The sequence below is a fragment of the Carassius auratus genome, chromosome 6 (assembly GCF_003368295.1).
Source record: "Carassius auratus strain Wakin chromosome 6, ASM336829v1, whole genome shotgun sequence".
Taxonomy (NCBI): Eukaryota; Metazoa; Chordata; class Actinopteri; order Cypriniformes; family Cyprinidae; genus Carassius; species Carassius auratus.
In genome coordinates this window covers 26,340,419-26,356,527 of record NC_039248.1, presented here as the reverse complement: position 1 = coordinate 26,356,527, position 16,109 = coordinate 26,340,419, and the positions used below count along the sequence as shown (strand labels likewise).

The 16,109-nt window shown below is 35.6% G+C and overlaps 3 protein-coding genes across 6 annotated transcripts in view; 1 reads left to right on the top strand and 2 right to left on the bottom strand.

Moving 5' to 3' along the window:
• The window catches only part of LOC113104667 (nuclear factor of activated T-cells, cytoplasmic 2-like), an 11,052-nt gene extending 2,722 nt beyond the window's left edge, over window positions 1-8,330 (top strand). Inside the window, exons 3-10 of the mRNA XM_026266121.1 lie at window positions 1-147; window positions 761-963; window positions 1,459-1,631; window positions 1,918-2,058; window positions 3,998-4,053; window positions 4,137-4,269; window positions 4,549-5,085; window positions 7,999-8,330. The exon at window positions 1-147 is cut by the window's left edge and continues 22 nt beyond it. Of these exons, the coding sequence (XP_026121906.1) occupies window positions 1-147; window positions 761-963; window positions 1,459-1,631; window positions 1,918-2,058; window positions 3,998-4,053; window positions 4,137-4,269; window positions 4,549-5,085; window positions 7,999-8,045 (1,437 nt within the window). The 3' untranslated portion in view covers window positions 8,046-8,330. The remainder of the gene's footprint in view (window positions 148-760; window positions 964-1,458; window positions 1,632-1,917; window positions 2,059-3,997; window positions 4,054-4,136; window positions 4,270-4,548; window positions 5,086-7,998) is intronic.
• Window positions 8,331-8,862: 532 nt separating this feature from the next.
• manbal (mannosidase beta like) lies at window positions 8,863-10,606 on the bottom strand. The gene is made up of 3 exons (XM_026266120.1): window positions 10,493-10,606; window positions 10,223-10,374; window positions 8,863-9,229 (listed from the first exon to the last, which is right to left on the bottom strand). The coding sequence occupies exons 2-3, from the start codon at window positions 10,370-10,372 to the stop codon at window positions 9,116-9,118; spliced, it is 264 nt and encodes an 87-aa protein (XP_026121905.1). The 5' UTR covers window positions 10,373-10,374; window positions 10,493-10,606; the 3' UTR covers window positions 8,863-9,115.
• A 1,977-nt stretch (window positions 10,607-12,583) lies between these two features.
• The window catches only part of LOC113104605 (synaptotagmin-2-like), a 42,793-nt gene continuing 39,267 nt past the window's right edge, over window positions 12,584-16,109 (bottom strand). For 2 of the 4 annotated variants that reach the window (XM_026266118.1, XM_026266119.1), the window contains exon 9: window positions 12,584-15,961. In XM_026266118.1, coding sequence (XP_026121903.1) covers window positions 15,746-15,961 — 216 coding nt within the window. In that variant the 3' untranslated portion in view covers window positions 12,584-15,745. The remainder of the gene's footprint in view (window positions 15,962-16,109) is intronic. The other 2 variants (XM_026266117.1, XM_026266115.1) reach the window with 1 other exon arrangement.

Sequence of the window (16,109 nt, the reverse complement as noted above, 5' to 3'; positions counted from 1 at the left end):
GCTCTGGAATGGCCTCTTCCCAGCAGCACTGAGCATTATGAGCTCAGGATAGAGGTTCAACCCAGACAGCACCACCGGGCCCACTACGAGACCGAGGGCAGCCGAGGGGCCGTCAAAGCATCTTCCGGAGGACATCCTGTCGTTCAGGTAAATCGAGGACAACTCTGCGTATTTAGAAGAAAAGTCAAAGTCGTGGGAGGGCAGAAAGGTTGGTTTTGTTTGGTTTTGTAAGCATGCGTGGGGAGCCAATATAACAATTCTCGAGAACCGCTGCATGTAAAAATGTGTGAGAAAGTTTGTGAGAGCGATTGAAAGTGTGTCGGCGAAACTGAGACGGCTGTCAGTGAAGAGCTTGATAACAGAAACAAGAGGAGAGAGAGAGAGAGAGATAATGCAACGATTGTTGTGACATTATTTCCCTGTTACGGCGCAAAGTGCTATGTCCACATTTAGGAAAATGAGGATTTGTGTTTTTGTCATTACTATCGCTGAGACAATATGTCATATCATCTATACTGACTTAACCTTTCTCTCAACTATATGCATATCTCACCCAGAGTATCAGCATCGTATCTGTTGGAAGTGAAGATAAATGACTTCATACATTTACTGTAAACAATTTGCATTGAGACACAAATACAGGCACTTTTTAAATGCAACCACAATGCCATTTTATTAACAGTTTATCTTCAAATTCTAGTTCATCTTTGATTGTTGGCATACTGTGCAGATATAAACTGTGGTTTATGAACTGTCTCAGTTGCGAGGGTACACCGGGACCGAGCCGCTGGCTCTACAGATCTTCATCGGCACGGCTGACGACAGGAACCTCAGACCTCACGCCTTCTACCAGGTCCACCGCATCACCGGCAAAACCGTCACCACCAGCAGTCAGGAACGAATGCTGAACGGAACCAAGATCCTAGAGGTGCCACTGGAACCCAAGGAGAACATGAGAGCTGTGTAAGAAGATAATGATATCTCATAAAGACAACTGGGGCAAGTTGTCACGAGTGCTGAATGTTAATAGCTATGAGGTTTTGAGGCAAATATACAATTGGGCAAATACAACAGTGGTTTTAAATGCCTATTTCTACAATCTGTAAATCTCGTCTTCCAAACTATCTCTTTTTGGCAAAAACCGTAACTTTTACTTTACCTGCTATTGGATAGCCACATTCTTGGTCAGTAATGGTGAAAATATATTCAGCAGCAGTTTTGTAGACTTTAGTGTATGTGCCTGAAACTGACTTCCAATAATAAACCTGGAAAAATATTCTGTAAAAAAAGAGTGTCAAATAGCCCAAATTGTATCTTATTTAAATAGGTAGTCGATAATTTCCATTATTATAATATAAAAAGAAGCCCAGAATTGATTAAAAAAAGGAACATTAAGTGATAAAAAAAAACAAAAAAAAAAACAGTTGTTTGCCTGATAATTCTTCGTTCACATTTTAGAGTTGACTGTGCTGGTATCCTGAAACTGAGAAATGCCGACATTGAGCTGAGGAAAGGAGAGACAGATGTGGGACGGAAAAACACACGAGTGAGAATGGTCTTCCGTGTCCATGTTCCTCAACCCAGCGGCCAGTGGATCTCTCTCCAAGTGACTTCACAGACTATTGAATGCTGTATGCATTAAAACTTTTCACTATTTTAATGCATGTTTTTTGCATTTATAATATGTGGCCAACCCCATAATTTTATATTATTATTACCTTTTTTAATACATGACATTTTGTAAATTTGCTTTAATATTATATATATATATAATATTTATTTAAAAATCTGTGGCACCATACAGAATGTGCATGTGTTATTTGGCCAATCAGGCACAATCACAATGCTGATGATATCAGAATGGTCAAATATCATATTTTCAATATTAAATGCATGATTCCCGCGGGTTTGTTACAGCTCAAAGGTCTGCTCATGAGCATCCAGTGGTAGATCATCATGACTTGGACCACTGTTTGGTTCTGGGTGGACCGCAGATGATCCTTCGGGGCCAGAACTTCACATCAGAGTCCAAAGTCATCTTCTTTGAGAAAACACATGGTGAGTAAAACTCTTCAGCGAGAGGCTTGGTCACTTTTGTTTTGATCATAAGTGTAATGGTAAACCAATGTGTATTTCAGTGGCTAATGTGGGTGTCTAGAGAGCAAAGAGGTCGTCGGTGGCTCCAAAAATGGATTGCGTCAGATGATAAACTAAAATAAAAGACATTTGATTTAAGATTTTGTAATCTGATGCAATAACATTTTGACTATTCCAAAGTATCCAAATCCTTTTTTGGAGTCACTCTGTATCTCTAATGCGATTCAATACTAGGCACTCAACCGTCAAAGTTAGGGTCTACAGTTTAAGTGAAAACTAATCGTTAAGGTGTGAATTCAGTTAGAGAGATGTTAATCACACTATACATGGGTGAATAACTCTCAAAAAAGCTGACAATAGGTGAAAGTTGATCTTCAGCGTGTTAACAGCTCCAACATATAACTCTTTTAATATTTGACTTCTCAAGGCACTATCAGCCATCTGTGAAGAAAATTGACATATGATTTGTTTAAAGTTGTATTGATATGCTTTGCATATGATGACAAAAGGTGGTCCAGACTGGATCCATAAGCCTCTGGCATGGTAGACTGCAGTATGGTTTGGACAACCTTTGCAACAACACAAGAGTGAAAAAAAAGATAAGCCTTGCAAAGCTTGCATAAACACACACACACACACATCTACATAGCCGCCAGTTTGTCTGTCAGTGTTTAAAGACGTCAGAAACCTCAGAACCAACACCTACGCACTAAACATAACGTCAAGACACTGATTCTGTACCAAACACCTATATATATATATATATTGTTAGTTGATATGAAATCCTTTTAGCGAGTTGTCATGTCTAATTGGAATTTGAAATGCTAAACACTAAATCAAAAACTACTCTTAATAATTTACTCATTTTATAATTATTATGCATGCATATATTTAATAATGTCATTATTTAAGAGTCTACATAAACGCAGTAAGATGAAGGCACAGTTTACTGATTTAAAACCAATGTTTGCTTTGCAGCACACAGCATATGTACATAAACATTCAAAAGCATATGGAAGTAGTTGCATGAAAATGAAATGGACAAAGTTCAAAATTAAATTAAACTGACAGATGCAAAACCAGTTAAGGAGAAATCGTTAATCATTTTATGAATTTATTTGTGGAAGAACCGGAAAATGGTCCAAAACGTCAATTATATTTTGAATAACAGCGTCCAGCAGAGGTCGAGTCGAAGAACTTGAAGACAATGGCATACATCAGCCATGACTCACACTGAGACATCCTACACTTTCTGACGCAAGCAGAGTTTTCGCTGCACTTTCCATTTAGGTGTGCAGTGCGGTGCGAGAGGATGTGGTTATGCTCTGCACAGATAACTTCTACAAGCACAGAGACTCTTTCCTTTCCTGTACTCAACGTGAGGGTTGCAGAGCAGCAGTTACAGCAGGAGAGTGGGACTTTCATCCACTATGCATGAAACTTTCTCTTTGTTGCTCATGTAGAAGTCACAGACCAGATATTTGTTGTGGCTTCCAACATTAAATAGTGAGAATGCACATGGGCATGTGTTTGTGAGCGGTTGTAAATTAACTTCTCAGTTTAAAAAAGTACACTACCCTTCAAAAGATTGGGGTCAGTAGGATTTTTTTATGAAGAGAAGTCTCAAACTAAGGCTGAATTTTGGAATATTGTGAAATATTATTGCAATTTAAAAGATCAGTTTTCTATTTGAATATATTGTAAACTGTAATTGATTCCTGTGATGAAAACTGAATTTTCAACATCATTATTCCAGTGTCACATGATCTCCAGAAAAATCATTCTGAAATGCTGATAACAATATGCTGTTATTCATAAAGAATATACGTTATCATCTTATGTTAGAAAAATGATTCATAGTTTTTTTTTCACCATTTAAATTACTGTTTCATTGTTGTAGTTGACTTACAGTTATGGGAAGCTGAGGCGAAAGTTTACAGAGACAAATGCACATCTGTAAGTACTTCAGACTATTCGGAGAGCAAGGTAATACATAGCCTTGAATAAAGCTGTTAAATGTAAGTTGTGTTTCCGATCAGAACCTGCTGTTTTTGGAAATCCCTCCATATCGAGATCCCAACATCTACCACCCAGTCAAAGTCAAATTTCACGTTCTGAACGGGAAGAAGAGATGCAGCCAGCCTCAAAACTTCACCTACACCCCCCTCTCAGGTGAAACCTCCAGTGTCTTTATGATCAAATACACCTGCGTTTTTTTTAAATGCAACACCATAAATAGTTTTGAACCGTGCTAATTTATTAATTTTTGTTTGTTATAGACCTACAAATCTCTTTTTTTATTCCAAAAAAAAAGACAAATGACACCAAGATTTAGTTTACAAATTGAATGAGTTTACTAAGGGCAAATGCATATTTTATTTCACTTCATGCACAAATACCGTTGTCTTTAAGCTGATCCAGATGTTCTGATTCCAAATGTTTCTTCTCTAGTGCCACAGATTAAACCAGAGCCGGTTGAAGAATACCAATACGCACAGTTAGGCTGCACAGGGCGTCCCATCATGGGCGTTTCTCCTCCTTCTTGTCATCTTGCAGACGGTTGCATGATGCCTGGTGGCTCGTCATACCAGCGAGCTCACTGCACGTACCCTGCTGCCCCCCAACACGCACCCATGCGCTATCTCCCGGGTCACACGGTGCCAGGAGTCTTCTCCGGCTCGCCGGCTCACGCAGCAGGTCACCCAACCTCTGTGTCTGCATTCATACCCAACACCTACCAGCACACCATAGCGGGAGACAGCTTCCAAACTGCTGCCTCTCTGTTCCCCACCCTGGATGTCTCAGAGCTCTGCTCCGCCACGGCCCATCCGAAGGCGTACGGCTCGAGGGCGTCCCCAACCACAGGGAGATCCCCTCCGGCCCGCAGCCATCAGCAGACATACCTGCCAGTGCAGCACCAGAGAAACGTCAGTCCTGTGAGAGTCTCCATCAAGCAGGAGAACCTGGATCAGGCCTATCTTGATGACGGTTTGTACATGTAGGGGTGGGCAACATGACCAAAATATCACAATATGAGTAACTATATATATATATTGATACCATGGAAATGTAATAATTTTTTTTCACTAGTGTCACAAAAAGCCTAAAAAACTACAACTCAAGCTCACTGAAAACAAGTAAACAGTCAGACATTAAAAAAAGAATAAGAAACTTATACGAAAAAGAAAGAAAATTATAAGAAATAGGACAAAAAAAGAAACTACAGTAGAGCAAATAATTCAGAAATACTTTGTACATTATATATTCTTCACTGTGTAAGTTAAATATATATTTCTTCTTATCAAAGTTACAAAAGTGATTTAGTCAAGAGCAGTGAGGAATATTCTCTTTTGTTATTTGATTAATATGAATGACAGACTGCAGGAATAATAGACTGCTGTCACTTTAAGAGCCGCCCCGGATCCAGGATATTACACACTGATTAACTTCTCAGCTGATTGTTTTCACTGGACACCTAACTTACTGTGTTAACAAAGATATTTGCAATGGTTTGCACATGCATAATGACATTAGTTCTCTTTTGCTGCTTATTGCGCTTCAACGCCTTTAAAATCACTTGTTTTAAAATGCAATGCTTAAAAATGTGTGCAGACGACAAGTTTTAACAATAAGTTGTAACCGCCGTAGAGATGATACTCCAAATTCTCTACCAGTTGACATATATAAATAAATTTCTCATCCATGCTTCTCAGTTTAGAGGAAAAAAGCACCTCTCAATTAATAAGATCATATTTAAAAACAAATAATTGTACAAATTACTTAACACTGTGTGAAACATGCTGTCAAACACTTCTTCATCATATCCAGTGACTTCACAAATTGTTGATCTTGCAGTTCTGGACAAAAAAGATTTAAATATTTACATTTTTGACTTCTTAAAAAATTAAATATATAGTGTTTCCCCGACAATAGATGATAAAGTTAGATAAAAAGTAATCAGAATACATTACCTAAAGTGAGTATCTTAGATTACGTTAATAACTACAATTTTCATCATGAAATCAGTAACGGAATAAATTTTAACCCAGCTCTGGTGCTTAATTCGAATAATCGGTTTTCTGAAGTAAAAATGTATTTCCTATATATGGAAATTAATTATGATAACCAATGATAACATAAACCATTAAATACAGACGTATAGTGAGCTACAAGGTTGTTAAACAATGGTATATGCTTATGTTGAAGCATCAGCCTGCACTATTTAAATATATTTGTTTTTTAATGATCAAGTATAACAGTGTCTATCGGTGATCTACAACACACAAGCTTTTAACAGGTTTTAGTTTTTTTTTCTTCTTTTAGTAGAACTTCTTATCTATTGTTTTCTTCCCAAACCAAACAACAACAAAAGTTTTTTTGACATCAAGATTTTTTTTTTTTAAGTGTTTATGGGAAAAATTTATATTTTAAGACACTATAATTTAAATCCACATTTGATATTTAGTTTTGATTTATTAGATATTTATCAGTTGAAAACCAAATATGATATGAAACCAAATTATAAGATGATTAGTTGTAGTTTCAGATGATTTGAGAAGTGTTTAATATATTTGGGTCATTATTGAGCTCTAAATGACCTAAAACACACACACAGGGACAAACAGGACACACCATCGATCTCCCAGAAAAGCATTCGATCCCTAAATAAACAAAATGTATTCTTCATTCTCGTAAAGCCTGATGCAGCTGATAACCGTGAGCCATATTTTCAATAATATTACATGTGTTTTTATCTGCGGTGGCTGTGTGGGCATCACAAAGAATCCCATCCTCGCCTCAGCTTCTATTTCAGGCTGATTATACCTGTAAATGCTATCCCTACTGTCCCCTAATCTAATTTTAGACTGAAAACTTTCCATTTTTAGCCCACTAACTTGTCTGAGCAGAAAAACAGGAAGCACAACTAAAGCAAGCGCGAGAGGGTCGCGTCAGACTCAGTGCTGCCATCTAGCGGCTAGTCAGTGTGCTGCAGCGAGTCACTGACCCATGATGCACCATTCAATATCTTTAAAGTCTTGTTAATAAGTTTCATGGTTGAGCAGGAGAAAATAGTTAATCTGATCACTTTGTAAAGTAGCAGCACGTATAACCTTTCATGTCTGGAACAGAAGTTTAATACTTAGTCTTTGATTTGATTATGTCATTAATGCTGAGCAGTAGGAACAGTAATACACACTTCAGCAAACACAGTTTTGGTAGACATTATGAAGGTAAAGTTAAGACTTAGTAAGACAGTATGTTCTCTAAATGTCTAGGGAACACAATGAGCTGTAATTAGCAAATGATTTGCAAACTTACAACCAATAACTATTACTTTTTTCATTTGACAAAAAAATCAAAATAAGGCTTGAATTGCTTTGCTCTAAACCAACTGTACATTTCTTATCACACTGGAGAAAACACACTGGAGAAAACAACTTATTTTTGTTTTTCAACTGCAAATGTCTAAAGATTCTTAAATTAGGATGCTTTTACTTGAGCAGCAAAATTAATTGCTGTTTTCTGTGAAGATGATCAAAATAAAGTGAGTTTATGGTTAAAACAAGGACAAATATCTGCCAACGGTCTCAAAAAATACACCTAATTCAAAAGGAAACTAGTTTTCATGCCTCATTGACAGATGTTTGCTTCTTTTAACCATAAGCTCAACTATTTTTTTTTTTTTTTTCAGAAAACAAGGTTTCATATCTTCGTTTTGCATCTCAAATAAATGTATCTTGATTTAAGAGCTTTAAATGTTTGTCTTGGAAAACAAAAATACTGCCAAAGATATTTTTTGCAACATTTAAACGTCATAAATTTATGACTTTCTGTTCTGAATTAAAGACATGAAGAAACTCTAAACACCACAAATGATTTGGTTTATATTTTTCCTTGCAGTGAATGCTGTTATAAGAAAGGACCTCGTTCATAAAAATAATCTCTGATGTCAACTGAGGAAGAGAAATCATCATCTTCTCTCAAGATCCTGCAACATCACAGATCAAGACATCAAGAATTTATATATATATTTAAATTTCTGGTTTTTCATATGATTTGTACACCAAAATTTGACCAGTAAGATCATGTTATATGCAACATTAGTGTGATTTACTGTTGTTTATATATATAAATATATCATGCCATTTTTCTCAAATCATGTTTTTATGAAAATTTGACCTAGTAAGACATATTTATCGATGTGCAATTGAAATAAAATGTTTTAAAGTGTCTGTTTTTGTTTTAAGTAACAAGTTGTAACTTGAGTAGAAAAACAAAATGATGGTCAGATAATAATACTAATAAAAGTGGATGCTGATTAGTTGGTAGTAGTTTATATTAGATTGTCTAATGGCTAAGTCAATCATTTAAATCCTGATGTTTATATCGGAGTGCTTAATATTTTGTTCAAATACTGTTGCTACCATTTCATAAATGAAAGCCAATCAACTATTTTCGGACCAAGCATTTTCCTATGCAAAATTAAAATTGCAAATTAAGTAATTCATACAGTTTATAGAAATTGTATGCAAAATATATTTCATTATAAAGTACTCAAAATCACTTATGCTGTGTGTGTGCACTTGGATGGGTTAAATGCAGAGCACCAATTCCGAGTATGGGTTAACATACGTGGCAAATGTCACGAAACGCTAAGATCAAGAATCTTTTTTTTATTTTTATAAATATCTTGCATGCATTAGACTTGCATTCTATTAGTACTAAACATTTTATTTACCACAACAGAAAAAAAAAACAAGCAGAAAAATTGTCATCAGTTTATTCATATCAATGTACTTGAAATTAGAATAAAAAAACAAAAACAAATATTAGTCAAAAACAATGACACATACAAGACATGTCATACAAACACTGTTTTGAAAGACACTGTAAATCCCAAACTCAAACCAGATGATCTAATGACTGAACTGAGCAATGTCTGGTTTGATCCACGTCCTCTAATGCTGTGAGTGAATCCATCATTAGCGAGTCTGTCAGACACAGGCTCACACACTCTCTATCTCTTCTTCTTGCTCTCCTTTTTCAGTTTCTGCCGGATTTGTTGAACGGGTCCCTTGGGCTTTCGGCTCTGATCCGAGCTGCGAGCGTCAGCCGGCTCCGGCGTCTCCACCTTTAGTTACGAAACACAGCAGAATAAAATCATTTGAACTGAACAGAATAAATCTTGAACTAAAAGATTTAACATATTTCCCCCATCTGATTAATCCCAGTATTAAAAGTTTTCTGGAATGTTGTTTAAATATGCAAATGATGCATTACCTAATTAAATATGATTTGCATACATTTCCCATAGACTGTATAGACATTTCCAGAAATCTGAACATTGGATAAAGGCTGGAGGAAAAACCACAATTTAACATTATATAAGGTGAACGATATTGTGAGCTGCTTAATTTCTTTTAATATTGTTGACATAATTGCAGACCTGCAAGTGCTATGTAATTGTCTTAAGTCGCTGGGGGATATTTGTAGCAATAGACAACAATACATTGAATGGGTCAAAATGATCTATTTCTTTCTTTGGCTAAAAATCTTAAGGATATTAAGCAAAGATCATGTTCCATGAAGATATTTTGTAAATTTCCTAATGCAAATATATCAAAACGTAATTTTTTATTAGTAATATGCATTGCTAAGAATTTAATTTGGACAATTTTAAAGATGATTTTCTCAATATTTTGATTTATTATTATTATTATTTTTTTTTTTTGCACCCTTAGATTACAGATTTTCAAATAGCCAAATATTGTCCGATCCTAACAAACAATGCATCAATGGAATGCATTGCATCTATTTATTTAGATTTGTTTTTATCGACCCTTATGGTCCAGGGTCATATTGTATTCTTATAAGAATCTTGGAGTACTAGAAAAATCCCTCATATGAATAATACTCATAATTGACGTGTATTGAGGATGTTTTTTCTCCACTAAAGTTAGTCTGAAAGGAGACTTTTTGTGGAAACCAAATAGCCCAAAATCTTCAAAGTGACCAGAGCACAACACTCAAGGTTTTAAAAGGCCTATGCTGCAATAACATGTGTGCCATCACTATCATACCCTAACATAAAAACATAGTAATAGTAAGAATCAGTTATTCGCACCTGTTCGTGGCTCTTGGATGTGGGGAGGATTATTGCTAAAATACAGACGAGCTGAAAAATAGCCCCTAGAAATAATCCATAACGCAGGAGGCTCTCGAAGAGAGTGGGTTCAGGAACCTCCGGAGGAGAAAGATCCAGATCAGAGGACATGACTGTAGGAGAACAACACAACACACTCACAACAGTGTGCTAAAAGCATGACATTACTGTAGTTAGCGTTTGATTAGAACAAATACCATCACATATATAAATCACATACAAACCCATTACCTGCACATATGAACCGTAGCCTTTTCTGGCTTGTGGAAAATTGATAATTACTAAAAAAAAAAAAAAAAAAAAAAGTCTCGTTGGCAGATTTAGGATTGGGATGGACACATCCGGGTTACTGGGCATGCGCACATCAAACCTGCTGCACGAGAGGAGAAATCTTATAAATTTAATAAACGACAGAATGGGCGGATACGGTTGGCTTAAATAATACCTCTTATATTATGATTATTAAGTGTTTTATTTACATTCAACATTTGTCGTTTTACCTTAAGATATACTATTTCAGCGCGCCGGTGGGCTTTGTCACGTGGTGTTACTTTTCTCACCACATAGTTGGGCGGACCAATCACAGTGGATCAAAATTCACCGACGAAGAAACAGTTGATTTTCATCACAGAACAATACTTACTATACATTTCACTGTATATTATATAATTATACTTATTACTCATTATATATTTTAAACAATTCAAACAGGTTTCAGGGATCTCCTCGTGAGAAATTAGCGAATAGCGTTGAAATCACTAAGGTATCAAAAGCTAAAAAAACATAGGCCTAGATATTTTTCATATGTTAGCTATGTTGTTTTGGTTACAATTTGTGACAGTGGATCACACAACCAGCCAAAAGTAGCAAGGTATATCTGTAGCAAAAGCCAACAATATATTCAAAATGATCGATTTTTCTTTCTCTTCCTTTGCCAAAACAACTCATCGATTAGTGTTAAGTAAAGATCATCGTCCATGAAGATGGTTTCCTGGCGTAAATAAAACTTAAATTTTGACTATTAATATGCATTGCTAAGAACTGCATTTGGACAACTTTAAAGGCTATTTTCTCCATATTTAGATTTTTTTTTTCACTCAAATTCCAGATTTTCAGACTACTAGTCGTATCCCACCCAAATATTGCTTTTTTACTAAGAAACCAGACATCAATGGAAACTTATTTATTCAGCATTCAGATGACCCTTACCAAAAAGTAGTATACTTCAAGTTAATTTTATAAAGTATACAAAGTAAACTTTTAAGTATACCTTAAGTATAACAGTAGCAAACTTTGAGTACAAAACTAGTTTACCTGTTTGTAGTTTGTACTGCAATTGTACTGAAAGTGAACTTATATGTATACTGATAGTTTACTAATACTTTGTACACATTGAAGTATACTGTCAGTAAACTACTAGTTAAGTAGTTTTATACAGCAGGTATACTCATAAGTTTTCTTTATACTTTATCATACTTTAAGTATACTACTGTCCCTATTTAGGTTTTAATGTGTATATATTTTGTTATATGAATATCTGAACAAACAAAACATCCAAAGAAAGAACATGGTATCTGCTTGTTAAAAAAATGTTTTATTCTAGCTTCATGCATTCTTTTTTTTTTTAAACACTTACTACTAATGAGGGTAAGTAACATTGAAAAAATAAATAAAGAAATAACATTTTGAACAAAAAGCTGAAAAAAAGACTATGAATTGGTTTCAGAATGATAATCAAAACGTAGATGGAGTCCATCAACACCCCAAAGCTTGACCGTAATTATTATCTCTTCATCAGTCAAAATTTTTTTCCATAACGTTACAGTTTTGATGCTGTTTCATGTCAGATTACATGTGTTAGTATCTGGTGTTCCTTTTTTATCTTCCCTTGTGTCTTCTTTTGGAAATTCTGTGCAGAAGATGTGTACTAGCGCCCTCTACCGTATAATAATAAAAACACAGATTCTAGGAGTATAGCTCAAATATATTTAGACTTTTGTTAGTATAAGTAAACTATACTTAAATGTCCTTTTAAGTATATTTCTTAGAAGTACATAAAAAGCATTCTTTTTCCTATCTTTAGTTTAAAAGAAGTATACAAACAGCACACTTGAATAAACAACTTTTTCGTAAGGGGATGCATGAATCTCAATTCTAAAACATTGACCCTTATGACTGGTTTGTGTTCCAAGGTCACATTGTATTCTTTAAAGAATCTAAGAGTACTAGAAAAATCCCACAGTAGCCTATGAATAAAACTCATTCAGTCACTCATCACACATTCATGTTTAATTTTTAAGGACCGACACACCAAACAAATAATATATTTCAAAAGAACTTTATTTCCTGTGATTAACTAATCGATAACTCGTGGAGAAATCTGCATGTAGACGTTCTACTGGTTGGTTTTTACATTGGTTGTACTGGATGACAAGAAGCTACAAGAGCGGCCAGAGGAAAGGCTTTCTTTTTTCTTCATTAGCCGATGTGGTAAGATTGGAGAAGGGAATTTCAAAGCATGCCAAAGCATCCACGAAAGGAATCAACAACACTGGAACCTCCACAATGGACGAACGCAAAAGGAAGGCATCAGTTCTTTGGAAGAGTCTTTACAGGGAGGTTAGGAGATGTTAGTAAGCCAAGATGTTGGCAGTATTGCAATCGGGAAAGTTTGTGACAATATGGTTTGATATTAGAATGCACTGAATGGAAAACAGAAAGGGAAGGGCATCCACAGTGTCCCAGGGAAGACTGGGATTTTGTTGCTTGCTCTGCAGAGGAACACCAGAGCCCTGCGGTTTGATTCACGTCCACAGAAGAAACATTAAGACATTATTCTACATTGGTCCTATTGCGAAGTACAACACACAGAAGCAGACAGATATTTCTAAGCAGCTGTAGACAGTCCAAGGCTGTTCCACCGAACAGAAAGTCATAGAAAATAAATGATTGCATACAACAGACCGAGCATTCGATGAAGGAATAAAAAACTATAAATATGAGAACATATCTGAATGGCCACTAAAAGACTATCTTTATTCATTAATTACCCATCCTGGGCTCTATGCATTTTGATTTAGACAAACATTTCAACTGCCCAAATCTAAAACATGGAAATAAAATACTTCAGCAGTGCCATCTGATCAGTAATTTTCCAAAAACAGGAAAAACAAAAGATCATTATGTGAAAATATATCTTAAATCCTTAAATTTAATTTAATTTACAAATAAACAATAGATCTATTGGGCTGGTTGTCAATTGCACACATATTGCATAATAAAGTCATGCAATTGTACACTTGGATCACCATAATTATGATAATACATATCTTTTAATAATTTATTTGCAAGCAATTATGTGAATACACTGTTTATCTATTATGTAATCTCAAATGACTCCAGTTGTCATCGTATAAACACGAGGGCATCACTTTCATATCCTTTCAGTTATTGTGAGGAACAAGAGCATCTTTGAACAGACAGTTGCTCTCCCATCGTTCTGGCTCAAATGCATGAAGATTGATATTATTGATTTCTGTTGAGGTGTTTGTTTTGTCCGAAAACGATGAGCTTTTGCGAGGGCCCATGCATATGGCTTCGAGTTTCAGCAATTGGTTTTACACACTGTACATTAAAAGGTGCATCTCACAGGACAACATTCAGGTCATATCAAAATAAAGAAATAGGAAAATGATAAAATGAAGCCTATTTTAGGACTATTTTATAAAAAATTAAGCACTTTTTTTTTACTTAAAGCAATGCAATAAAATGGTCCTAAACATATCTTAATGCAAAATACAATTTGTGTCTTGTAACCCGAATGTGTTTTTGTGAGATTCACCCTAACTAGACATTCCTGTAAATTCACAACCTGAACATTTTTATTTATTTTCACATCAACAGGACAGAATAAACACAGAAACGTGACAAATATACATGGACAAGAAGGGGAAACAAATGCAAATAAAATGAAACTGACACCACAAGCACGAGTCTCACGTTACACACAGCTCTTAATTCTCTGTTGCAAATTGAAAAGTATTTTCAAAAACCCTATATTAATATATTCTTAAATGTCTTGTACCCTTTCAGGGAAGTTTCATAAAATGTGCATTCAGAGCATTTTTTTCCCCTCTACATTTATTATCAAAATGACAAATGCCACACGTACACAATATAATTATGCTCTATCTTTAAAACATGCTTCTATGTACATCAATTTATAGGTACATGCTGTAGAAACCAATCTGATCAATGCATATATACACAAGCATCATTGGGGATGAAGAGTGGAGCTGAATGCTTCGGATTGCTTTATTAGTATCGTTTACCACACGCCCAGTTACTATTCTGTTCCAGATAATACTTTGGCATCTCGGAGAGTGGAGTTTACTGAATGAGTCTGAGCTCCAGGTATTCAAATGTATGGCCAAGATCACAAAAACACGACAGCGAACTCTCAAGGACACAACAACTGAGTGCAAATATCATTTGTACGATCCCACGATACATTCACAGCCAGCTTCAGTGCCTGTCAGGTTTGGCCAGATGGGATCTTCTCTATGTGAGATACATGAACGTCTGGATTTGGCACTGTAATCGCAGCATTACAGTAAAAGAGATGCGTCTATACCTTTACACTGACCGTGTAAACCATGCTTGACGCATGTTACATGTTTATTGCAAAATTTAATGAATTATTAGCCCATTTATCAACACAGTCCTATCTAACAGCACTGTTACAAAACCATAGACCTGAATCTCTTTCTTTTGGGCGCATATATGCAAATATGACGTTTTTATTTGTCTTAAGCCTAATTTATTTATCGACAATGTAAACAAATCTGCCCTACACCGGTTGCTTTTCCTACGATGTTTAAGTGAATGTGATCATTGCTTTGTAATTGTGCAAATGTGTAGATATTTGTAACATAAACTCACTATTATTTGCACTTATGATTAGGCACAAAATTCCATTTAATCAACAGCATCCTGAAACTAATTATTCTCTGTTCATGGAAAGAAATAAAATCCTTTAGTAATATTTAGACCTAATCCAGTTGAAAACGTTAAATAATATGACATGTAGGTGCAAAAATGGTGCATTTAGTGATTTTTTGTGCATTTTTCATTGTTGGTTTTTACTATTTTTGTATTTGCATATTGTGTATTTGGCTGGCAAATTTGGCTGTGTAAAATATCATTCTGCTGGCTACTTCTCCTAATGCCATTTTGCGTTTGCTGTTTAGGTGCACAATGTTATTTGCAAATGTTGTTTCAGACCAAACGTGACCGTTTCTCCTGCCTCGGTTTACACTACATGGCGAACGTGATATTTTTCATCTTTTCAAGTATATTCTTTCCAGTATATCTGTTGGTGATTATGCGAAACAAACTGGCAGAGCACATACGGATGAGTGTGGGGTGTCATGCAGTGGCGGGTTGGTTAGTTAGTAGGTTAGTCAGGTCAGGAGATGTGAAACGTTACTTCTTGGCATTAAGAGCAGCCAGAGCGCCATCGATGTCTTCCTCCGGTTGGAGGGGATGCCATTGGGCGATGGGACGGCGCGGGTTGGCCAACATGTCGGACCAGTGCTTAAGCGCCGTGCCTGAGGCTCTGCTGCCAATGAAGATCTTCCCGATGGCATCGTTTTTGCCGATCTTATCGTAGTCGAAGACCGTCACCACCACAAGGATTTTCTAGAGAAAAAATGGAAAATCATTTATAGCCAGACGAATTATAAAATCAATGTATGATTCAGTATATATTTAAATGGAAAACAGTTGTTTTGAAGTTGATTAGTATTAATATTGCACAATATTTCAGTTTCTACTGTATGTTCAAGAA

Coding starts and splice junctions, on each gene's coding strand:
- manbal (XM_026266120.1), bottom strand. CDS start 10,372: ATGTCCTCTGATCTGGATCTTTCTCCTCCGGAGGTTCCTGAACCCACT. Junction 9,230..10,222: donor CATCCAAGAGCCACGAACAG/GTGCGAATAACT, acceptor TCGTAACTAAAG/GTGGAGACGCCGGAGCCGGC.